The sequence below is a fragment of the Oryctolagus cuniculus genome, chromosome 15 (genome assembly GCF_051225735.1).
Source record: "Oryctolagus cuniculus isolate XC-2025 breed Fujian yellow rabbit chromosome 15, ASM5122573v1, whole genome shotgun sequence".
Taxonomy (NCBI): Eukaryota; Metazoa; Chordata; class Mammalia; order Lagomorpha; family Leporidae; genus Oryctolagus; species Oryctolagus cuniculus.
In genome coordinates this window covers 62,374,414-62,398,419 of record NC_142881.1, presented here as the reverse complement: position 1 = coordinate 62,398,419, position 24,006 = coordinate 62,374,414, and the positions used below count along the sequence as shown (strand labels likewise).

The 24,006-nt window shown below is 64.0% G+C and overlaps 1 protein-coding gene across 2 annotated transcripts in view; it reads right to left on the bottom strand.

The window, feature by feature from the left end:
• The window catches only part of SLC29A3 (solute carrier family 29 member 3), a 36,069-nt gene extending 19,240 nt beyond the window's left edge, over nt 1–16,829 (bottom strand). Inside the window, exons 1-3 of one of the 2 annotated variants that reach the window (XR_016221687.1) lie at nt 16,541–16,829; nt 12,902–14,163; nt 5,269–5,415 (exon numbers count right to left, since the gene is read on the bottom strand). Coding sequence is in view for 1 of the 2 variants with exons in the window: in XM_008269997.5 (XP_008268219.3) it covers nt 13,865–14,163; nt 16,541–16,814 (573 nt within the window). In the remaining variant the exon portion in view is untranslated. Of the gene's footprint in view, nt 1–5,268; nt 5,416–12,901; nt 14,164–16,540 lie in introns of those variants that run through there. The other variant, XM_008269997.5, reaches the window with a different exon arrangement.
• Between the last annotated feature and the right edge of the window lie 7,177 nt (nt 16,830–24,006).

Genomic DNA, 24,006 nt, shown 5'->3' with positions numbered 1-24,006 from the left:
TTTGCTTCCTGGGCGCCGGGGCTGCCTTCTCCCCTTTCACTCAAGGACACAAAAGACACTTGAATTCTGGCTCCAACACTCTGCAGCAGCACCCCCCACCTCCCGACCCCGCAACAAAGCGCCCGCAGTGCCCGTCCAACGGGGACTGGTGTTGTGCCACGGGCTTACACACGCCAATTCAGTGCCATGTGGGCCTGACCACTGTTTTTGTGTCTGCCAGCAGTCCCCCTGCAACCACCACCACCTCTACAGGTGCACACGGGGTCCCAAAGGCCAGCTCCAGCCCTGAGGAATGGAAGGTGAGACTCCCAGAGTGACGATGCTGGGGTCATGGGGGTACGGGGGCTGTGCTGTGCACGACTCCAGGGGCTGGCAGCCCCACTCCTGCAGCCTGGGCGGGCAGTTTGAACCTCACCGGATTGCCGGTGGAGACCATGATTCAGATTAACAGCCAGGGCTGGAACGTAGGCGGATGTAATAGGGCATCGAGAGGTGCGGCGAGTCCTGCCCGAGCAGGTTTCTCCGCCTCAGCAGGCTGCCCGGCAATTCTGCAGCCGTCAGCCTGGCTGGTGGCCACTGCCCATCAGATCAGGGCCTCTTCCTGTCTTCAACCTGTGCCTGACGACCTGCCGAGGTGCCGAGGCCCTGAGCGCCAGCATGCAGACAGATGGGTGGAGAAAGGGCAAGGGGATCGCCCCCGGGGAGCAGGTGGGAGCCCAGAGCTGAGGGACAGTGGATACAGGCGGGGCTGAGGGAAGGGGAGGAATGGGGGGTGCAGGGTTCCCTGGGGCGGCTGGGAGGGGGAAGCAGTCACACAGGTCCAGGAGAGGGGCGCATGGGAACAGGGGGGCACGTCCTGGCCACGCGGCGCTCCGGCTCAAGGTGCTGGGTGGCAGCCGCCGCAGGCACTCCTCAGCTGCTGAGAGAAGCTGCCTGCGCTGTCCATGCAGCCCCGCAGGACACAGGGGAGGCGGGAAAGGCTGGCAGGATTCCAGGCACACCCCAGGCTAGTGTGGGGGGCCCCCATTAGCCACCACTCCAAAGGCACATGGGAGTGGGCAGGTCCTGCTCTGAAGGCCCCATCTGTCTCCCCTGCATTACCTGGGCTCGGGCAGCCCCATCAGAGATCATCCTCGGCACCTGCCAGGTAACCCGAGTAGAGAAACGGCATCCCTGGGGAATGCCAGGTGACTCGGACTCTTGGACAAAGCTGCACGGACCCCAGAGCCTCGAAGCATGGGGCAGAGCTGCGACTTGCTCCCATTCTACAGATGAGAAGGCCGGAGCTACCCGAGGTGGACATCCACAGAGGCACACACCTGGCGAGCGCTTCTGATGCGGGGATGACAAATGCAGGAGCCGCTCCTGCCACGCGCAAACACCGTCCCTGGGGGCTCAGCGCTGTGCCCCATGGCTGTGATGGGCGGCCAGGGTGCCTTCCAGGGGTCACCACTAGGGACCGGCCCTGGGGACCTGCAGGTCCCAGGATACGAGCCGTGTTTCTCTCAGGGTGGGCCCGTCTCCTTCCCAGCCCTTAAGTGCGGGTGTCCCTCCCGAGCCAGCCAATGCTGGAGTCTGCACCAGAGTACTGCAACATGCTCTCCCCTCCCAGCTCATTCACAGGCACACGCGTGTCCCAGTCGTGTGAAAAACAAAAGGAGAGCAAGCGCGAAGCCCCTGGGTGGCTGCCCGCTCGCGGCCAGCGCCCTGGGGGACAGAGTGCCTGGGCAGCATCCTCTCATCTCTCCTGACCCTTCAAACCCCCAGCGCGCCCCCCAGGGGTGGGCGTGGGGGCTGCAAGCCCTGGCTGTGGACAGACCCTGGCAGGTGGCAGGTGAGCGTGGATGAGGCACTTCTGACCTGGGCGCGGGGCTGCCTGGTTCGCTCGCGGCGGCTCTACGGAAGCTCATTTCCATCTGCTTCACTCTGGCCCGGATGGTGAACACCAGGAGGCGGGGAAATGCTCTTCCAACAATTTACGGACCCGGCAGGGCCGGCCGGCCAGATGCGAGGCCCTGTTTTACAGCGGGGAACGCGCGCCCTCCTCCGCCACGCTGAGCGGCGCCACGCTGGGCATCTCTTCTGGAAGAATTTCATTCCGGGCGCGGAGTCCAGGTAAAGAGCTTTCCCCAGGCAGGGAGGCCCCAAAACGAGCCCGTTTATCTCTGGCAGGCTCTGGCTAAGCACCCTCTCCCTGGATGCCATTTGGGCACTTTGCAATGAGCGCAGCAAATTAGTCGTGAGCTGCGGCAGCCTCCGTGCCCCCGCCCCGCCGCCTTTGGCAAGGCAGCTTCGTGCAGCCCCCCCTCCAGAAGGACCCCCGCCTCCTGCGGGCCGAGCAAAAGCGATTCCAGCCCGGGGGAGGGGGCAGCTCAAGGCAGCCGAGCGTTACCTGGATCACAAGGCCATGAAATTAGCAGCAGCGAGCAGGCGGGAGCCAAAAATAGTTTGGTGCAAACTTGCCGCCTTCCGATAGCCAGGGTCCGAGGCCTGGGATGCCACAGGGGAGGTGCCCTCGCTCCATGGCCTGGACCAAAATCACAGCAGTGTCTCCCCAGGGCACTGGCCCAGGACACCAATGGGTGTGTGGCCAAGGCCATGAGGAGCTGGGAGGCCTGGCCAGGCCTCAGGGCCGGGGGTAAGGGGGTGGGTGGTGGACACAGTGCCTGCTACAAAGCCCAGGCCCAGCAAGGCTGGGTGGGGTGGCCAGGGGCCCCTGGGCAGAGCAAAGCTGGGGGCAGAGTCAGACAGAGAAGAGCTGGCCACACGGCCTAGCCACGGCAGCCACCCTGGGGACAGGGAGTCCCCGTCAGCCGCCCTCTAAGCCTAAGCCTTGCTCCCTAAAAGCTCAGAGGTTTTGCTGGCTCTGTCTTCCCTTATGCCTCCTTGGGAATCCCTGGAAGTTTCTGGAAGGAGCTTCCCCCACCTTCCTCCTGTCCACATTGAGGGCGTGAGTCCCCTGCCTGGATCTGCCCCGTCCACTCCCACCTTTCTTGCCCGCATTTCCCCTTCTCCCGTTCTCTCTGGCTGACCACTGTCTGCTGGTCAAAAGCCACTCCCAAGTTTCCCTTGGGCGCAAAACCACAGCACGATGGCTTGGCTGCCTCATTCCCTTCACGCCGAACTTCCTGCAAATGTGGTCACTGCCCTCACTGCCCACACCCTGGGAAAACTGCCTCCAGGGGTCCCCGGCGTCCTCGCAGCCCACTAGCCAAGGCCTGGCCTCAGCGCTCACCCTGGCACCGTGTAACAGGAGCGAACAGGGCCCTGCAGACCCACGTCCCCCAGAGGTGACCTGAGGAGGTGGCCTCGCCTGGAAGCAGGGGCTCTGCCGTCGACACGAGCATGAGAAGCAGTCACGCCGGGATCCAGTGAGCCCTCAATCCACGCCCAGTGTCCACGTAACAGAAGAAGGCAATGGGTGGCACAAGGGGAGACAGAGGCAGAGACACGAGGGATGCGGCCAAAGGACCGCCTGCTGCTGCCGCGGATCCCAGAGCTTCAGCAGCAGGGCAAGATTCCGCCCTAGAGCCCTGCTTCCAGCCCCCCCTGTGCCGGGGTCTGTCCTAGAGCCACAGAGGCCACACCAGCCCTGCGCCGGGGTCTGTCCTAGAGCCACAGAGGCCACACCACCCCTGTGCCGGGGTCTGTCCTAGAGCCACAGAGGCCACACCACCCCACGCCGGGGTCTGTCCTAGAGCCACAGAGGCCACACCACCCTGTGCCGGGGTCTGTCCTAGAGCCACAGAGGCCTCACCACCCCGCGCCGGGATCTGTCTGAGAGCCACAGAGGCCACACCACCCTGTGCCGGGGTCTGTCCTACAGCCACAGAGGCCACACCACCCCTGCGCCGGGATTTGTCTGAGAGCCACAGAGGCCACACCACCCCTGCGCCGGGGTCTGTCCTACAGCCACAGAGGCCACACCACCCCGCGCCGGGGTCTGTCCTACAGCCACAGAGGCCACACCACCCCGTGCCAGGGTCTGTCCTACAGCCACAGAGGCCACACCAGCCCCGTGCCGGGGTCTGTCCTACAGCCACAGAGGCCACACCAGCCCACGCTGGGGTCTGTCCTACAGCCACAGAGGCCACACCACTCCGTGCCGGGGTCTGTCCTACAGCCACAGAGGCCACACCACCCCGTGCCGGGGTCTGTCCTACAGCCACAGAGGCCACACCACCCCTGCGCCGGGATCTGTCTGAGAGCCACAGAGGCCACACCACCCCTGCGCCGGGATCTGTCTGAGAGCCACAGAGGCCACACCACCCCTGCGCCGGGATCTGTCTGAGAGCCACAGAGGCCACACCACCCCTGCGCCGGGATCTGTCTGAGAGCCACAGAGGCCACACCACCCCATGCTGGGATCTGAGAGCCACAGAGGCCACACCACCCCTGTGCCAGGGTCTGTCCTACAGCCACAGAGGCCACACCACCCCTGTGCCGGGGTCTGTCCTAGAGCCACAGAGGCCACACCACCGCCCTCCAGCGCCTGCTCTGCCCCTCTCTGCCCCTCACAGCTGCCTCCTGAGCCCCGTCCTGTTTCCCCCTATTTTTTGCTAGGTCGCTGGATTCCACAACACACCGCCCAACCCCCCAGTGGTTATCTCTGACCCCTGACCCTTCCCCAGGGCCTGCAGATGTCACCACCGGGGTCCCACTGAGCTGCTTCTCCAGGGGCCTGCCTCAGGGCACTTCTCAGAGCTCCTGTGTGCACTGGCCCCAGCCCCGGCACCGTGGGGGCTGCAGCTTGCAGGTGGAGGCGGGGAGTCTCAGAGGGAAGTTAAGGGATGCCTGGTGCAGGCTCAGGGGGGTCTTGGTGTCAGGAGGACTGGGGCGCTCTGGAGGCCTCCGAATGGCCCGACAGCAGCAGGGAGGCAGGTGACCTTGCTGGAGCACTCGCCCTCCTGGGGTTCACACACTCAGACCACACAACGGCCGAGCCCCTTCCAGGAGCCCCACGTGAGCTGGAGGCTAGGGGCCGGTGGGGCGGGCAGCGTTCCGGGGAGGAAGGCAAGAACCTGAGTAGTGAGCAGGCGGGGGAAAGACCGAGTCAGGATGCTGCTGTGAGGAGAGCTAAGCTAACGGACGTGGGGCTGGCAAGGGAGGAGACGACTTCGGGCAGAAACCCACAGGGTGCGTCGTGGGAAGGGAAAGCACGCCGGGTAGCGGGAACAGCGTCTGCTGGCCCCGAGACGGGACTGGGCTGTGCGTATTCAGCACGCCCCGGAGTGAGCCTGAGATACATACGGGCTGTGACCAGGCTGGGCTGGGGTTCGGGTCTTGGTCCAGGTGCCACAGGAAGCCACTGCAGGACTCTCTCAGGGGACAGCCTTGGTGCCAGCACTCGCCAGGCTCTGCTGCCCTGGGCGCTCTTTACCTGGGGACTCATCGAGGGCAAGACTCATGGTTTAGCTGAGAACACACGGATCAGAGAGGTCAGGTGACTCGGCCAGTGTCACACAGCACAAAGCCAGCCCCACAGCCTGGGCCCTGGGTTGGGTCCAGCGGACAGTCCATCTACTTATTCTGTCTTAAGGAAATCACTCTGCAGACTTCACAGGGAAATAGTCAGAGGGGCACTAAGGCAGCTGGTGACCAGAGAGGCTGGGCCAGGGCCATGGCCGTGCCACAGAGGCATCCCACAGGCACAGTCAGCAGGAAACAAAAAAGTCACCCCCCTAGTACCAGGCATGATGCATGCGGGGTTGGGGGTTGCCCCGGGGCTACAGAATGACCCCACAGTGGGACCACATGCCCCCTGAGCACAGGGCCCTGGCGAGCAGCCCCCAGTGCCGGGTCTTCCTCCAGCCAGCCCAACACACTGCACACGCAGACAGGAACCCCTCCGTGGACGAGTGCAGGTGCAGCTCACACAACTCGGGCCTAAGTTCACGCCTTCTGGGATTTCCATTGAGTCAAGGAAGCAGTCGGCAAGTGCACGATGAGGCGACACGCCAGGCAGTGGCGCTGGGAGGGGGCACTCAGAAGAGCAGGCACCTCTCCCCCAGTGCATGGAACTGCGGTGCGGAAGCACTGTGCGGCAGCGTCTGGGGCCAGACCTGCCCACGGCCCCTTTGTAGGTGCTGCGACATCTACAAAGAACATCCCCATTAGGGCAGTGCTTGCTCTGCGAGCCACGGCAGGGACCGGCGGCCCCCAGAGACTGAGATCCTCACTCCCTCCCTGGCCCTTGGCAGGGAAGTCCTGCGGCCCCAATCTCATCTGTGTCATCCAGAGGGAAACAGGGCCTGGTCAGAGGCTGCCACCCGCTCTCCCCAGTCCCAGGATCTTCATACCACGTGGGGCAAGAAGGAAACCACAGGGGCCGGTGTCGTGGTTAAGCTAATGCCTGCCACGCCAGCATCCCCAACAGGCACTGATTCCAGTCCCGGCTGCTCCCCTTTCAATCCAACTCCCTGCTAATGCGCCTGGGAAAGCAGCAGAGGATGGCCCACGTGCTTGGGCGTCTGCACCCATGTGGGAGACCGGGAGGAGTTCCAGGCTCTTGCCCTCGCTACTGCAGCCACCTGGAGAGTGAACCGGCACATGGAAGATACCTCTCTCTCTCGAATAATTCTACCTTAAAAAGAGGGAGAGAGAAGGAAAATGCTGCTGGCTGTCCCCATCGGGGGCAGGGACACAGCTCCCAGGGGACGCGCTGACTCAGGGCCCAGTCCCGCCAGCCCTTCCGCTTCTGCAGTCTGGCCTCAGCCATGTGATGGGCGAAACGAGGAAGGAGCCTTCCAGGAAACGCAGCCACTCACCCAGGCAGCTGTCACTGTGGTCCCTGGAGACCCCCCCCCCCCCATCACTGAGGACCAGGGACAAGGGCTGTGCCTGCGACACCGCGGCCAGAGGAGGGGTCTGTGAGCTCTGGCTGCCCTGTGTCGAAGGAAAGGCAGGGGAGCCCCGGAAGGGCCCTGGCCAGCCCCAGCAGGCACTTCCTCACCCGGCGTGGGGGAGGCGGTTTCTCCGCGTGTGGGCTGCAACCACAGGCTGCTAGGCTCTGAGGCCTCTGCACACACGCACGCTTGCTCGTGACTGGGGAGAGGCCAGCGGGCACCCTCAGGCACCTGCCACTGCTGCGGCCCCTCCCCGTCCACGCCCGCCCGCACAGGAGCTGCCTGCACGCACCCAGACTCTCCCTGGGGTCCTGCCCTCTGGAAACCTGCAGTGATCAATCACGCTAGGGAGACGCTCGCGCACTTACGGCCCTGGCTGTCTTCTCATTTGTCGGGGAAATCGCCCCTGGATTCTAAGGACATGTACACGCAGAAATAAAACCGAAGGCAGAGAGGGAGCAAGGGAGAGCCGGGGGGGCCCGGGGCCCCGAGCAAGTGGGGAGCAAATGAAGAGTGGGGACATCGAGGTGGCCCAGGGCCTGGCTGGCAGCACTTCCGGCCGTCTTTTTCCTCTCCCTCTGCAGGACGCGGCAAGAGCTACAAACAGAAGGAAAAGCCATCCCAGGTGTGTGTCTTGGGAACAGCACGCTGGCTGGGTCCGCAGTCAGAATCAGAGGGCGGACAAAGGAACCGAAAAAAAAAAAATAGAAATGACTCACTTTGAGTTCTAATTTTTTCCAAATGGTTTGGAGCAGCCATCCGCGCCGGCTCCAGTGACTGGGCAGCCTACAGGGCTTTGGGGGGGGGGGGGGGCTGCAATGTGTGCCTGGCTGCCACTCACCCAGGCGCTGTGGCGGGAAGCCTGGGGCCCCCTCCTGTCTGGCCTGACCCCGAGGTCATCCTTGTTATCCCCGCTTCTGGGATGACAGGGCCCAGGCACAACTGTGCCTTGATGTTTTTTATAGGGGCGGCGGCAGGACGCCTCACCCAGCACTGCGCTCTGAACTCGGATTTGAGCATGGCGACTGACAAATGGAGCCCTTCCCATCTGCCGCGAGAGCCGAGGGGCGCTTAGCTCAGCCCCCGGGAGTGCCACGGGCCTTCTGCATCCAGGATGGCACCTGCTCTCCAGAGGTGGGAGACGGTCCTGGCCACCTGTGCCCCAGCCGTTGGCTGTAGCAGGCCCACGGGGCAGCAGTAGCCGGGCCCCACCTGGAATCTGGGTGTTTGCCCAGTGCCCCTCGAGCCCTCAGCTGCATTGGAGCCCCTTGGCTGCAGGCCCCACCTTTGTCTTAGGACCCAGCAGTTACTCCTGGCCTCTGCTTTCCGCTGTGGAATGAGGACTCGGCGAGGACTGTGGGTGGCTGGGAGCTGCAGGCCAACAGGTAGAGCCGGCTGGTGCCGATCACAGGCTGTGGCTGAAGCACGGGCACCATCGGCTGCATGCTGACCAGAACTTCACTGGCATTATGGTGACCTTCGCTGCCTTCGTTCCTGACGACAGGTGAACCGTCTTCCTCCATGTCTGGGGCCCCTGTGCACCCGAGCCTCAGGTTCACTCAGCTGCGCTCCCTGCTCTCCCTCAGCACCTGCTCCGCCCCGCAGGGTCACTCCCACCGGCACACAACCCGCCTGCTATCTCTCCCAGACCAGAAAGAACAGACATCTCTCCCCCTTCCTGATCCCGGCTCCCCGCCTGCCAACGGCAGGGCTCCCCAACACAGGGCTCCAGGTGTGCTGCTGCCCCGGCCTCCCCCGCCCCGCCCTCTCTCACAGCCCCAGGTGCAGCTTCTGCCTCGGCCCTCCAGGGCAGACCTGCCCCAGTTCAGTCCCAAGGGCAAACTCCATCATCATCCCTGGGACGGCTGGCTCCCCCTGGAAAATGGGTTCGTGGACCCGCAGTTCCCATGACTGACACGAGTGTCTTGCCAGGTAGTGTCCACCCTGGTCCCAGGCAGGGAACCCGTGAGAACGCAGGCAGAGCCCAAGGGTGGCAGCACGGACAAGGGCACAGGGGGGCTGGGTCCCAGCTGTCACCTGCTCTGTACCTGGGAGCAAATCTCTTATGTGTTTCCTGTGTTGGTCTCCTTCCTGGTAAAACAGGTGAAATACTCCCATACCTGTGCCTTCAGGCACAGAGAGATCTTGAAAAGCAAGGTCTGGCATGCAGCGGGTTGCGTGCTGTACACTGTCACGCTCACGAGTGGCTTAGTGCCACTCCCACAGTGGCTGCACATGGGGAGGGCTCCATGAAGGCAGCTGACGCCTTTGCCGGAACTCGATGGCTGGAACTCCGAGAAGTCCAGGTAGCGACAGTGGGAGAGGGGCACGGCCCACACCAGGACGTCCTCCCGCAGTGTCTGGGTGCTCACCAGAGAGAGCTGTGGGGTGGGTCTCTGGGCACGCCAGGTACCCGTCCCATGCCACACACTGCTAGGACTGGGTTCTTCCAGGAGATGCCCAGCCTTCTCCGCATAGGGAGCTTTTAAAGAATGACCGTGACCCTTAAAACTCCAGGGGCAGGCACTGCACTCCCTGATCCGGCCCAGAGAGGTCGCTGGTTGGTCCTGGGGCCTTGCCATGGCTCGGCAGCATGGGGTGGGGGTGAGGGTGAGGGTGGGGGCGGCATGGGCCCCCTCTGTTCCCACTTCTTCCCTTGCTCTTGCTTTGCATCGCCCCAGTGGTCTGGACACCCCACATCCACCCCTCAAGGCCCAGGAGTCTGGGAAATGGGGAGGGAGGGAGAGGCAGGCGGACACGAGGCCCTCCCGGCCCAAGCACACTCGAAGGGTGCACGACCCAGAGGAAGGGCTGGGGGCCCCCAAGTCCCTGCCGGCCGACACAGGCCTGCAGGCTTCGGGGACAGCGCAGCCACCCCAAGGAATTCACCCTGCCAGAGCTGTGAGGTCGGACAAGCATCAACACCCCAATACCTGTGTCTGCGAGGGTCCCACGCAGAACCCCCCTCCCCGCTCTCCCAAGCCAACCAGGCTGCTTCCTGGGGCTTCCCAGAGGGCGGCTGCCCCCACTTTCAACCTCCAAGGTCAGGGTTGGCCACCTGCCGTGCCAAAAGCACTTCCACCCATGGCTCTGCCGCCGCGGCCTAAGGCCAGGGAATGGCTGCGCTCAGGGACCAGAGGGCAGCCGTTCCTTATCCTACACTGAGGCCGAGAGACCTAACTGGCTGTGTATTAGCTGCAGTTGGAGGGCTTAGCGCGCACGTGGCCCAGCCTCTCCCCAGCCTGAACTCAGCCTCAGAACTGGGTGGTCGGGCAGGTGGTCCCCAAGGGCCGCCAGGGGACAGGTCAAGCTCCCACTGCCCATCCTGCCACCCCCCAGATGACTCCAAGCCTCGCCTCTGTCACTTGCCAGCACACGACCTGGGTCTGTGACCTAAAGCCCGGGAGTCTCAGTGTTCCCAGCTGGAAACTGGGGGTGACAGCACTAACTCGGCACACCACTGCACAGACGGGAGGAAGGCGCAGGGGCCAGCAGGGGTGGGTGCGGCGGGCTGTGGGGCAGGGACTCGGGCCATGGCCGACGTCTCCGATAAGTCACCCTCCAGGCTCCTCTTCTCCAAACCCCTCCATCCTGGTTCCCGTGAGCCCCTCCTCCCTGGGCTGGGAAGCCCACCTTGGTGGCAAGGACAGCGACCACAGCAAGCGGGCGTGCGTCTTTGGGAGCTGAGGGATGGAGCCAGAGGGCTGAGAATCAGGGGGGAGGGGGCATCCTCGGCCCCCCGTCTGCCGAACGAGGCCCACCCAGCTTCCTTCCCTGTGGCAGGAAGCCCCCTCGTCTATGCCAACCTGCCCAAAGGATCAGAACCCGGGTTGTGGCCACTGTGACTCCCAGACCCTCTTTTCCCTTGCGGGGCCATCCCTGTCTTGGACTGGGGCCGTGGAACTCCCCCCACCCCCACCAGCCACGTCGTAGCTGCTGTCACACATACTTGGGCTGTGCTGCTGCGTGCTGGGCAGCACGCCAGGTGCTGGAGACACCTGTGTGTGCAGTGACAGCCACACTCACAGTCCCCACAGCTAACTAACAGCTCAGCGGGGGACGCACCCCCATGGCTTCCAGCTCCTGCTCACTCCCAGGACGGGACTGGCTGTCCCTCCTGGCCAGTGGATGCACAGGGCAGCAGCAGACTGCCAGCCAGGGCCCTGGCCTGCTGACTCCACGAGGGACAGTGGATCCCACCGCAGCCTGGCTGTGTCCCCCAGCCTCCTCGGCGGGGAGCCCCACGGCAGGCGGTGCCAGGTGGGGGGGAGGGGCGGGGACTCACACAGGGAATGGTGGGCGGAGGGCAGCAGAGTGCTGTTTGGCTCACCAATCTGTTGCTGGCCTGCAGGAGAGGCTGACAGGACGGGAGGAGGCCCTCATAGCACCCTCGGGCCATAGACACAGGCACAGGGAGGGGACAAGGGTGCTGGTGGCTTGGAATCTGCACCCAGAAGCCAGGGCTTGAGGCTGGAGCAGGAGGCGGGACCAAGGGCAGGCTGTCCGCGGGAGGAAAGGCGCCATCGGGCGGACACAGGCTCTGGGGCAGCTCAGCCCCGCACGGGCCCTACACACGCGCTCTGAGCACAACCAATCTTCTAATCATCTCTCTCCTGCATGCCCCATGATGCTCTCTGCGGCTCTTCCTGGCTGGGTGGGCCTGGGCAGGTGCCCTACCCTCTCTGAGGCTCTGGCTTTTGTCGGGAAAAGCAGGGTTAGTGAGGGATCCTGTGTGTCACTGACACCCTGCCAGCACGGGGGTCGCAGAACTCAGCAGCTGCTGTGGCCTCCCCTGCACCCCTCATCCCGGCACCTCTTCCTCGTTGATACTCCCCTTGCTTTGGTCTAGGGCTGAGGGCCTGGGGTAGGATTATTTGAGGTTCTGATTCCAGAGCGCAGAGACAAGAGGATGTCTTCCAAACCACCCCCAAATCCAGGCAGAGGCAAATGAGCCTGGCCCAGGAGGTGACCTTGAAAGGGACATCAAGGGACCGAGAGGCTATGTGACAACTCCTGCCAGGTCAGAGTCTCCGTCAGGCGGTCTCCATCCGGCAAAATATGAAAAGGAAAATGCAGACGCAGACGCCTCGACCCACGGCTAACAGAGCTGGAGGCGGGAGCTGCCCACAGCCGAGGCAGGGACTCTCCCGCACTCCCCCTGCCTGAGGGCGCAGGGCAGGCGGGGAAGAGGGCGGCAGAAGGGGGAGCGAGGCGAAGAAAAACGGCCTGCGAGAGGCGGCGGCGCCTCGGCATGCTTGCCTCCCCAGCCCGGCCCATGAATCGAGGGGCGACAGCTCTCTCATCTCCGATGCCAAGAGCCAGGAGCTCCGGGCAGACGCAGGTACTACATCCGCACCTGCCAGCACTTGGAAAGCCGCAATAAAGCATCGAGTGGGGCCCGGAATGCTAAGTGCCTGCAGCTGGGACGGAGCCGCCGCGGCTCGCCCGGCGGCAATCGCAAGCTGCTCCCGGAGCGGGGCTGCGTGCTTCCTCTCGGTCCGGCCGAGGCCCGCGCGGGGCAGGGGCGGTGGCAGACCCGGGCGGGGGCGGGACAGGTGTGCGCAGTCTGGTCCCGCGCGGCCGAGGCACAGGCAGGGAGCTCCTGGAAGAAGCCCAAAGGGCCGGTGATTTAGAGAGGCCGGCAGAGAGCTGGGACGCTTGAGTCACTGGTACATAAAAGCAGGTCATAAAACACCCGGCTATGCCAACGCCTGCACAACGCGTTGCACCAAGCTGCAGGCGGCTGGGGGTGTGGGCCCCGAGCCCCAGACCACCACCAGGACACCGTGTGTGCCAGGCCCTGTGCTAAGTGCTCGGAGCACATGTTAATGTGCTTAATTGGGTCGCAGGGGTCACAGACCTGCAAGGCCCAGGCAGAGACTCCCAGGCGGAGGGGGCCATCTGGAGCCGCACCCCACATGTGGGCCCAGCATCCCACAGGCACCTGAACCTGCCCCGTCCGCCTCTGCGCAGCCTTTGTCTTCCCCACAGCCGCCGTGTGCTCCCCCTGCACCCCCATCTCCCACACCTACAGAACCGGCCCTGTCACTGTTCACCTCTCCGTTTTCATTTGACTTGAAAAGCAGAAAGACACAGAGAGGCACCCCTCTTCCGTCTGCCGACTCGCTCCCCAGATTGCTGCAATGGCCGCGGTGGGGCCAGGCTGAAGTCAGGAATCCAGGAGTCCCATGGAGGTGGCCTGGACCTGAGTACTCAAGCCAACACCTGCTGCCTCCCAGGAGCTCAGCAGGACGCTAACCAGGAACAGAGGGGACTTGAACCCAGGCCCTCTGCCACAGGAGGTACCATCCCAAGTGGCACCTCAGCTGCTGCACCATGTGCCAGCCAGAACCGCTCATTTCCGTGGGCACTTAGTTGCCTGGGCTAAAACTATAAAGACTACATTTCCCAGCCTCCATTGCAGCCAGCTTGGTCACGTGACTGAATTCTGACCAATGAAAGTGAAAGCAGTATGTTACTTCCAGGAAGTGTTCTTACAAGCAACAGCCACTCTCCTACCCCTTCCTTTTCCTCTTCCGTCTACTGATGCAATGGCTGGAGCTCCAGAGGCCGTTCTGCACTGTGAAGAGACCGTGGGCATGAAGGCTACACACGGTGCAGCAGGTGGGCTCCTGACAACAGAGACCATCGCCCAGCCTGGGGTTGGCCCCTCCAGCCTTGAATGTGAAAGAAAAAAGACCCTCAACCGTGCTGTAGCCACTGCTCTGCTGGCGATGTCTGTAACTCATGGCTGAACCTAACGCTGTCGGATCCATGCCTGGAGGCCTCCGGGGGTTCAGCAGACCATGCGGCATAAAGTCACCATTTGCATCTCCCCCCCAGCTCACACAGGCCCCTGAAGGCTGGCACTGAGCCTCGCCCACTCCCACCTCCCTCGGCCGCCTCCGGCAGAACCAGACGCCTCGCGACTGTGCTGTGGCCTGCACGGAACCTGTCCGGCGCGGCGCCACACCGCGTCCTAACCGCAACTTCCCCGCCAGGGAGCAACACGACCTTACCAGGATGTCCGAGTCCTCGGGGTCCAGCCTGCTGGCGGAGCCGGAGCAGTTGTGGAGTTTGAACACCCAGTACTCCTTGGCAGTGACAAAGAAGTTCCAGGGCAGCATGCTGCCCACGCCCAGGCTGAAGAAGATGATGTAGGTGCCGTGGAAACGGTCCTCGGGCCTGGGCAGCCCAGGGGCCGGGTGGTCCAGCAGCCTCTCCAGCACGGCCTCCCGGTCAGTGCAGACAGAGCTGCTCCTGGTTCTGTAGGTGGAGTTGCAGCTGTGATGAAAGTCATCTTCGGTGACGACGGCCACTGTGGGGAGGAGAGGGGGGACAGGCTAGGCGGGCTGGGCCCGGCTGGCCCTGCACCTGTCCTGGAAAGGGACTGGACCCCCCCCCCCCCCAATCCCGGCTTCTACAGGGCTGCCCTAGCCTAGTGGGGAAGCTCCAGGTGTAAGCATCAATGCGACTTGGAGGCCATGATGTGAGAACCGTCAGTGACCCTGGAGGCCCCCGGCCACTCGAGGGTGGCACAGGTGGCACCCAAGTGGGGGGGTTGAGGGGGCAGGCTGGGTGGAAAACTGTGGCATGGAGCAGCCTAGGGCAACCAACCCAGAAAGACAGGCCTGAAGGTGGTCCAGGGAGGCAGGAATGAAGACCCCCGATGGGTGAAGAAGGATCTAGAACGCCCTTGGGAGTCGGTGAGGCAGGGCGAAGGGGCAGGGCAGCTCGTGGCATGCTGCCATTGTGTGCTGGGGTGGGGTGGGGGGTGGTAGACGAATCACTACGTGTGTAGCGGGACGGGCAGCAGGGCCTTTCCTGCAGACACACTTGTGCCTCCGGAATCTGGGGCTGTGTGAACCCACAGGAATTCAGGAATAAAGCTTAAAATTATAAATAAAATCGGAGTGCCTGGGTTTGAGTCGTGGCCACGCCCAATTCCAGCTTCCCCGTAATGGAGACCCTGGGGGGCAGCAGGTGATGGCTCAAGTCCTCGGGCCCCTGGCGCCCAGGCGGGAGACCTGGATGGAGCTCCATTTAGGGAGCGAACCAGTGGGTGGAAGATCTCTTTCCACCTGTTTTTCTTTCTGCCTTTCAAATTATTGATTTAAAAGTTTTAAAAATTATCAATAAAGGCATTCAAAGGAAATAGTTCAAAAAAGCATGCATAGGGTGTCTCGAGCTGCCCCAGGAGCCAGTGTGCGGCAGCTCCTCCCGTCTGCATGGAAACAGGTCTACAGAGTGGAAGGTCGCGGCCCTAAGTGACCACACATCGCAGCCCAGCGGGGGACGGCCACTCACAAACCGCGGCAGCACCTCGCAGATGGAAGATTCTGGGCTGCCAGGGCCTTTTGCCCGCCAGCCCCCCGCCCCACTGCTGAGCCTCAGGTCCCCGTGTGTAGACCCAAGGGAGCCTTTTCTGCGATGGCTGCACAAATGCAACCGGTGCTTGCCGGTCCCGAGCCGGTGCGGGCACCTTCCCAACACCATGGGCTTGTCACCCTGCTGGCGCAGGTGCCAGGGAGCCTGCTGACCCCTGTGCTCTGCTCAGCACCCAGGACGGGGGGCAGTGGGACAGGTGGGAAGTCTGCCCGCGCTGCCGAGGGCGGGTCACTCTGGGGTCCCCTGGGCAGCAGCTGCTTTACCCAGTGCCTCAGCCCGAGGGAGGCTGGCGCACACTGCACACAGGGGGCTGAGCCTTGCTTGGGGTCCCCAGCAGGGAGGAGCGAGGCCTTTCCCCCTGGTGGGATGGGCACCCCCTTCTGGGGGTGCGGCAGCTCAGGAGAACCACGCAGCACCCCTTGGCATGTGGCAGACCGGACGGAAATCATCACCCCCATTTTTCTGATGGGAAGACCGAGGCCTCGAGGGCACCTGCTTTGTCCCACATCCAGACAGGAAGAATTCCCAGTTGCTAAAACTGAAGCCTACAGTCACGCACGCCCAGTCTGGGCCCCTGAGCCCCTCACCGGCCTGAGTGAGCCCACCGGCCGGATGTTCTCCGTGGGGGCAGGCAACCCCGTGTCCGCCTGGGCGCCCAGTCAGTAGGGCTATTTTAGACTCTCCAGGCTGAGCCCAGGCCTCCAGCCTCGCTGCCCGGGGAGCCCAGCATCAAGGAACTTCCAAGTGCACAGGACAGCAGGGCCCTGGCTGCCGCCAGATGTCCCAGCTGCGGGGGGCTGGGGGGCGCCGGTGCGTGCTGGGTCGCTGGCTCCCCTTCCCGGCTCCTGGGTCTATTCGTTAGGGACCAGTCAGCCTTGACCAAGCTGCTGAAGGAGCCAGGAATTTTCTCTAACCCAGGTCAAGGCCAGGGCACTGGAGTGAGCAGTCTTATTACTCTTGATAAAAGCTCGCCCCGGCTTTGGATTAAAAAGAGAAAGCAAAAAAGAAAGCTAAGGCTTCGGCCAACCTCCCCGGTTGGGCAGCAGGCAGAGTCCACCTGCTGGAGCTGCCCGGGGTGGCCCCTGCCCGGAGCGGCAGCAGCCCCAGCGGTCCGAGGTTGCCCACCATGGTCGGGGCCGGGAGGCCCCGCTGCCGGCTCCAGGGAGGCTCCCGACCCTGACCCAGTCCATCGCCCATCCAGGCCGGGGTTCTGCCCGGAGCCAGGAAGCGAGGCCGCGGGAGCGCGCGAACCAGGCTGGCCGGGAGCCCAAGGGTCCGCGCCGCGTCCGACTTCCGGCCCCACTTACTGTCGCCGCCGCGCCGCCGCCGCTGCCGCCTCCCGGCCGCACGACCACTGCGACTCGGGCTCGGAGGGCCGCGGGCTGCAAGCCGGCCCTCGCCGCTCCCCGGCCCCGCCCCGCCCGCCCGCCGGCGCCGCGCTTCCCGGATTGCAGACTCGCTCCGGGCCCCGTGCTCTCCCGGCGCCCGCGCGCCCCCGCCTGGCGGTCTGCGCCCCCTACACCCGCAGGGACTGAGGCGCGGGAGGGCGCCTGGGGCCTGGGCTCCCCTCCGCTGTTGCATCCCCCTCCTGCCCTTGGCAGCCCACCGTGGTCTGCGCCCCGCCGGCAGCTCCCTCCGCAGTCCGGGGCCCCAGGACGCTCGCCTCGCCCTCAGCCCCCTGGAGAAGGTGCAGCCCACAGTCCCTGCGTGATCGCGGGGCTCCGTGTGAACCTGGCTTCCTGGCTGGGCGACTTTTCAGGAGAGCCGGAACCTGGCCCGTGCCATCCCTGGCGCCGGGACCCCAGGCTGGGCAGGTAGCCCGGCAGGTGTGCTGTCAGGAAGGGAGTGGAACCTGCGTGACCCTGGCCCAGGGCAGCCCTGACCTCAGAGCAGGCATCTGCACCACTCAGGGCCAGAGGCTCCGGGACCTTCCACAGCAGGTCCTGGCAGGGGCTGCCGGCACTCACAGGTGCCACAGTGCCCCCGCAGTGCGGACAGGTCTGGGGGCAGGCCACTCCCTGCCCTGGGCCCCCCAGGCACTAGCTATCAGCTAGATACCAGCTGGGGGAAGCCCCGCCTGTGGCTCTGACCCCACCGACGACCTGGAGCCAGTCTCATGTCCTTGGGCACCCGGCAAGGAGGCAATAAAGCAGGTCCCCTGACAGCTCATCAGAGCACAGGGACCCGGGGGCCAGGAGGGGGAGCCGAGGGAAGCCAGAGCGCTTGGCCGACCTGGCAGGGGACACTGCGGGCGCGGGCCCACCCGACAGCCACACAGGCCCCGCCTGGGCAGGGCTGTAGGGAGACGACAGAATCTCTTCTGCGCTGGCTGAGCCCTTGGCGGGCAAGCACTGCTGTCCCAAAGGCCAGCTCAAGGACATGCGTGCACTCCTCGTGTCTGCGCGGGGGACCTCGGAGCCGCGAGTACCTCTTTACGAATGGGGCCTGGCGTTTGGGCTTAGCCAGCAGGGGAAGGGCGAAGGCGCGGCCAGTTGCGGGGGGGGGGGGGCGGGTGAGCAGGGGAAGCTGGCCGGGCCAGCAGGGGGTCTGCTGTGTGGTGCCAGCCCCCGCTGCTGCCAGGCCTCTGCTGGGCCGCCCCTCCTCCCCTGCTCCTGCGTCTGCTCCTGGGGCCCAAGGGGCATGTTTGGGGGAGCACACCGCGGACGCCCACAGTCGGACCTCTCTGGAACTCTACCGGGGCTCAGGAATGGGGTGGCCACACTCTCCTGCCACCCCCCATCAGTCCTGGGGTGCAGCTGCAGCAGGTGGGGCATTGCACCTGACAGAAGGGTTGATGCAAATCCCCACCCTGGTGCAAGCCTCGGCAGGGGCCGCCAGGGAGGGCGTGGTGACGCTGCACAGCCACGGGTCACCAAGGTGTCCATGCGAGGTCCACTGCCTGCAGCGTCTGGGCCGGGGCAAGCTAAGGCTGGCACCTGCAAGCTCAGTCCAGGGCTCCCACGCGGGCAGCAGGGACTGAGCCATCACCATGGCCTCCCGGGGTCAGCACTGGCAGGAAGCCAGGACTCCATCCCGGGATCCAACCCAACGGGGGCTGCCCGTGTCGTGGCGGATGCCCTAGCTTTCTGTTCTCACACAGAAAGGAGGAGGAGGAGGAAAAGACAGAGGAGGAGGAGGCGGAGAGGAAGGAAGGAAGGAAGAAGGACCTCCCCACCAGGCAAGGCTGTGCCCGCTGGGACGGAGAGGAGGATAAGAAGGCTTCTTCAGGCGCCCCGAAATACATCCCACCCGTGGCTCGGCCCTCCTAAGCCGACGCTCAACCCCACCCTGCCCTGCCCCCTGCTGGCCAGCCCAAAAGTGGCAGGCACGTGTCCCTAGGCTGTCCCTGTCCCTCTCATCCACAGCCCCCGTGGGTTACAGGGCGTCTACCCCCAGAGTCTACGCAAAACGCGCTCAGCCCTGGCCCAGCACACGCTTCCCTGCTGCCCGTGGTGCTGGGATCCGAGCTGCACCGGCCACGGCTCGCGGAACCCTGCTCTCTGGAGATGCCTTAGTGGCTGGGGTCTGGGGTTAATGGCGTCCTATCCCTTCTTGGTCTGCAAAGGCCCCGCAAGGTTCTGCGTGCGTTGGGACGATGCCTTCCCACTCTGACACAGGCCTGCTGCGTGCGCCCCAGGGCACTGGGACCTGGGGGACCCAGCACCCGACTAACAGGGAGGCCCCCTGGATTGGAGCTAGCACTTGGGCGCAGGTGCTGAGGGTGTGTCCCCGGGAGGCCAAGCCTCAGCTTCCTCGTCTGTAAGAGGCGCGATGGTTCCCACCTCACGGCCTCCTACGAGGCACAGAGCAGGTGTGCGGTTAACAGTGCGGACCGAAGCCCCGAAGGTGAGCCTCGCCTCGCCATCGCCATCGCGCGGTCGCGGCCGGTCCTGCCGGGACCGCAGACAGGTCCACAGGAGAGCAGCGGAAGAACCCAAGGTGTACTGGACACAGGAGCCCCCGGGACCCCGGGACGTCCTTCCGCTTCTGTCCCGCGGGAACTGACGGCTGCGTAGACACGGACAGGAGGGCGGGATCGATGTGACAGACTCGGGGCGGCGGGGCGAGGGCTCTGTTCAGCGTCTTCTCGGCCCCTCTGTGGCGTTCCTTTCCCTGCGTGTGGGGCAGGACCCCCGGGAACGGGGTCTTTGAGGGGGACAGGCCAGTCCCACTGACCCCACCACGCACCCCGAGACGCAGGGCATTGCTGATGAGCAACCAGAGTGGTTCGAGCCGGCTCCGGTGGCACAGCGGGTGAGCGGCAGAGCCCGCCCTGGGGCTGGACGCGAGGGCTGGGAGGAGCACCAGCGGAGCCCTGCCTGCCTGCTCCAGCCTTTGCCCCTCGTCCAGAGCGCGCTGACCTGACCAGGAAGAGCCTCTGCGCTCGCCCCGGGCCCCTTCGCGCACGCCGATTCCGTCACCGCGGCGCCTGCCGCGCCTGCTCAGAAGTCAGTCTGCTGGACCGAGGCCGCCGTGCCCGGGATGCTCGGGACGATGCTGCCACCTGGTGGCCATTCCCTGTCCCTGCACGGCTGCACTGAGGGCTTGAGTTCCAGGGATGCTGGGCACACACAGCTGTCACTCATGACTACGACCCTCTAACTGCCCTCATCACAAATACAAATCCAACCCCCCCTCACTCATCTGCGTGCTGCATGCTGGTTCAACGGCCCCCTCTAGATAGTTCCAGTTCTCCTGGAAGTGCCAGCCCAGGTCCCCTGTCTCCCCTCCATCACGGCCATCCCCAAGGTCCATAGGGTGGGTAACGCCCGAGCAGCGTCCTCATGGCCTTGTGGCACCGTGAGCTTGCCTGGCTGAAGGGCACCGGCCGGCTGGTGAGAACGGTGAGCTCCTGACCACACCCCCCCCAGCTGGCCCTGCCTCCTGCCCCCACGTCAGAGGCAGTGCCAGTCCTCAGCGCCGTGTCGGCCTGCATCAGCTCCTGCTTCTGTGTGCTTTCGACAGGGAAGCCCCTTCTCCCCAGCACTCTCCCTCTGGGCCAGCCCCCCACACCTGCTCCCCGTCTCCCACCGCCACCAGCACCCTCCCCGCGGTCTCCCACCTCGAGTCCCTTTGCAGACAGCGCCACGTGTGCAGACTGCAGCCGGTGAGGTCACCGTGGTGACTTCTCTCAGCGTGGCTGTCACACTCCCCACGGCCCCCACTTCCGGCCTGGAGAGCTCCCATTACTATTGCTTTTCATGTCTGTCTGTGGCCCCTTCAGAGGGTGCTCCCTGGGTCTGGTGTTCTGGCTCCGTGGTCATCCCTCTCCCTCCCTCTACCCCTCCCCCTCCCCTCCCTCTGTTCTGTGGCTTCTGTGAAGAACTTAGCCATGGGTCGCAGCATCCCGCATCGGTGCACTGATTCAGGTCCTGGCTGCTCTGCCTCCAACCTTGCTCCCTGCTAGTGCACCTGGCAAAGCAGTGGTGGGTGGCCCAAGTGCCCGGGCTCCTGCCACCCATGTAGGAGACCCAGATGGGGTTCCTGGCTCCTGGCTTCATCTGGCCCAGCCCTGGGAAGTGAACCAGCGGCTGGAAGATCTCTTTCTCTGTGTCTCTGTCTCTCACTCTGTCACTCTGCCTTTCAAATAAATAAATACATGTTTTTAAAAAAGTTAATGACTGATTTTCTAAAAGACTTGTTTATTTATTTGAAGGTAGAATTACAGAGAGAGAAGGAAAGGCAGAGAGAGAGAGAGGAGAGATGTTCCATCCGCTGGTTCACTCCCCAAATGGCTGCAACGGCCAGGGCTGGGCAGGACCGAAGCCAGGAGCCGGGAGCTTCGTTTCCAACTGACGCCGGCCTCCGGGAGAGCAGACACACAGAGGCCCTGGTCTTCCTGCGGGGAGTCAGCTTCAGCCTATGCCAGGGGCTGGGGCTGGGGGCCAAGCGACTGGTGTCAGATTTCGGGGGTCTGCTCTGGGTCCTGTGGGCACCTTCCCCGGCCTGCAGCCCTCGGGCCCCGTCAGAGCCTGGGGGATTTGCCAGGGCTCCCCTCTGCCTGGGCCCCCAACTCCCACTTCTTTTGTCTCTGGGGAGGACATTGTCCAAGCTTGGTGCACGCCCATGACCACACCCCCTGCACCTCCCCCTCCCCGGTACAAGTCCCCTCCTCTGCCTCAGGAACACAGAAGTGGTCTCCCCTCTTGTCCCAGCTCATAGCCTTGCCTTATTTAAAAAAACAAACAAACAAACAAACAAACAAAAAAAACCAAAAACGAATTCCATAATTCCATGCACTCGTTATGGTCCGTCTTCCTTCAGCAGTAACATGTTGCCTAATACTAGCCTGACTGCACGGGGCTGTGACCGACCCTGGCCAAGCGGCCACACCAGCCCGGGCACTCTGGAGTCGGGGTCCTGGCCCAGGTGGGCGGGGGCCGACTGTGCTGTGCTTGGATGTGGACGGCCAGGAGGCGCATCCCTGCCTGCCCGTCTCCCAGCGATGGTCGTGGGGTCAGTTCTGGAGGTGAGAGGAGGGCATGGCTGGAGCGTGTTGGGGGAGGGGTCACCAGCTGTCGCAGGAGCACTGGACTGGGAGTCGGGAGAGGATGGGCTCTGCCTGGGAAGGGAAAGCCTGGGGCATCCCTGATGTGGTCAATCCTTGAGAGCTTTGTGATGTCGGGATGTCTCGGAAGCACGGGGCTGCTGCTCCTCCTGGGCTGTATAAACAGGCACGTGGTGCAGGGCCCCAGGCACTGGGCCATCGTCTGCTGTCTTCCCAGGTGCAGTAGGAGGGAGCCGGATCAGAAGCGGAGCAGCGAGGACTCGATCCGGCGCTGCCATGCGGGGTGCTGGCCCCCGTTCTCCTAACATCGACGCGTGTGTGTTACCGCACCTCACCCTCACTGTGTGTCTGTGGGGAGGGCCGTGTCGCCCCCCATGTGGGAAATCCAAGGTGATTTCCTCACGGGCACGTGGGGAGCAGACGGCAGGGCCCGGCTTTACACGGTCAGGCAGACGCCAGCACTCGCTCCCTGACCTGCGGCTGTGCTGGGACACTGCACCATGCTAGCTTCCGTTCCCCAGTCTCCTTGGGACCAGGCCCTCCCTGGGCTCATACCCACCCACCCTCCCCGACACCCCTGATGGCCGAGACAGCCCGGTTTCATGAGAGCACAGACGGCCAAGCCAAGCCATGGGAGGGACCGGGGCACTGGGCAGGAGGCCGAGTGGCTGTGGGGTGGGCCGTGGGAGCTGTGCAAATGCTGGGAGAGCCTTCGGCTTCTTGTGCTGGTGCCCAGGGGCAAAGCCAGCTCGTCCAGAGAGTGAGAACCCTCAGCGAATGCCTGCTGTGAGTACTGAACAGAAGTAGTGAGCTCCCCATCTCTGGAAATACGCAAGCAGAGGCTGGGCACGCCCTTGCTTGGGGCCTTCCTGGAGATCCTGGCATCAGGTGAGGATGGATTCAGCCACAGCCAGGGACCCCCTCGCTCATCCCGGAAGTCCATGAGGGGGCCCTGATGGACCCCTGTGGTTCAGTGCACCCTCTGAGGGCTGCTGCGGTATTCAGGTGTGGGTGCCAGGCACCTGTCCCCGGGCACTGGAGGTAGGGGAATTGTTGTGACCCAAAGGCCCAGTAGCCAAGACTACCCTAGGTTTCATCAGGCACAGAGCGGCTCCTGGGGAGAGGACTGGCCTCACCACCAACCCACGGAGGGACGCGGGAGGGAAGTAGCTGGGCTGGGCACCACGGTCCCCCTGATGCAACCCAGAGAAAGCAGCATGGAGGCAGTTTGTAGAGAGGCCAGGGCCAGGGCTCGGGACCGCATCCCCGCTGCACACTGGAACCTGCGTCACCAGGATCCCACAGGAGCGCCGGCTGGGATCCTGGCTGCTCCACTTTCGATCCAGCTCCCGGCTAATGCACCTGGGAAGGCAGCAGAAGACGGACCGAGTGCTTGGGTCCTCCTGCCAGCCACCGGGGAGACTGGAATGAGATTCAGGCTCCTGGCTTCAGCCTGGAGCCCTGGCCATTGTGGACACTTCAGAGTGGACCTGCAGATGGAAGATCTCTTGCTGCCTTTCAAATGAAGTAAACTTTTTTTTAAAGGCACTCCTCCTCTGCCCCAGAAAATTAGCACCAATACGGATTTATCAGAACAAATCCCCGTACCCTCAACTGCTAGAAACATCCGTATCAACATGGAGGCCCACAGGTGGCCGTTGGCTCAGCAGCTGACAATGCCTAGGACGCCCGCATCTGGTGCTGCAGGGCCTGGGTTCGAGTCCCAGCTCCAAGCCCAATTCCACTTCCTGCTAACACACACCCTGGGAGGCAGCAGGTGATGGCTCAAGGCCTTGGGTCCCTGCCTCCCGAGTGGGAGACCTGGATGGAGCTCGTGCTCTGGGCTTTGGCCTGGCCCAGCCCTGGCCCTAAGTCCTTGTGGCAGGCATGTCGGGAGTAAACCAATGCATAGGAGCTCTCTCAAATAAAGGAAAAAATTAAAAATCCTGCCCAGAGTTCCCTTCTGCCTGCATACCACCCTCAGTGAAACGCGCCCTGAGCCCCTCCCAGGCAGCCTGGGTGGACTGAAATCCAACTCCTGATCGGACCCTGGGCTGCACCGCCTGGTACGCAGAGACCAGCACTCAGATGCAGCTCGGGCTCCAGGCTGCGGTGTGACCGTAGGGAAGCCACCCCCTCTCTGGGCCAGGATTCCCTCTGTGGGACGAGGTTGTTGAGCTGGGATGGTTCCCAGGGCTGAGAGAGCTCGGACAGGACAGGGACACCCCCGCCAGCCTGCGGCAAGAAGACAGAATACAAGTGGCA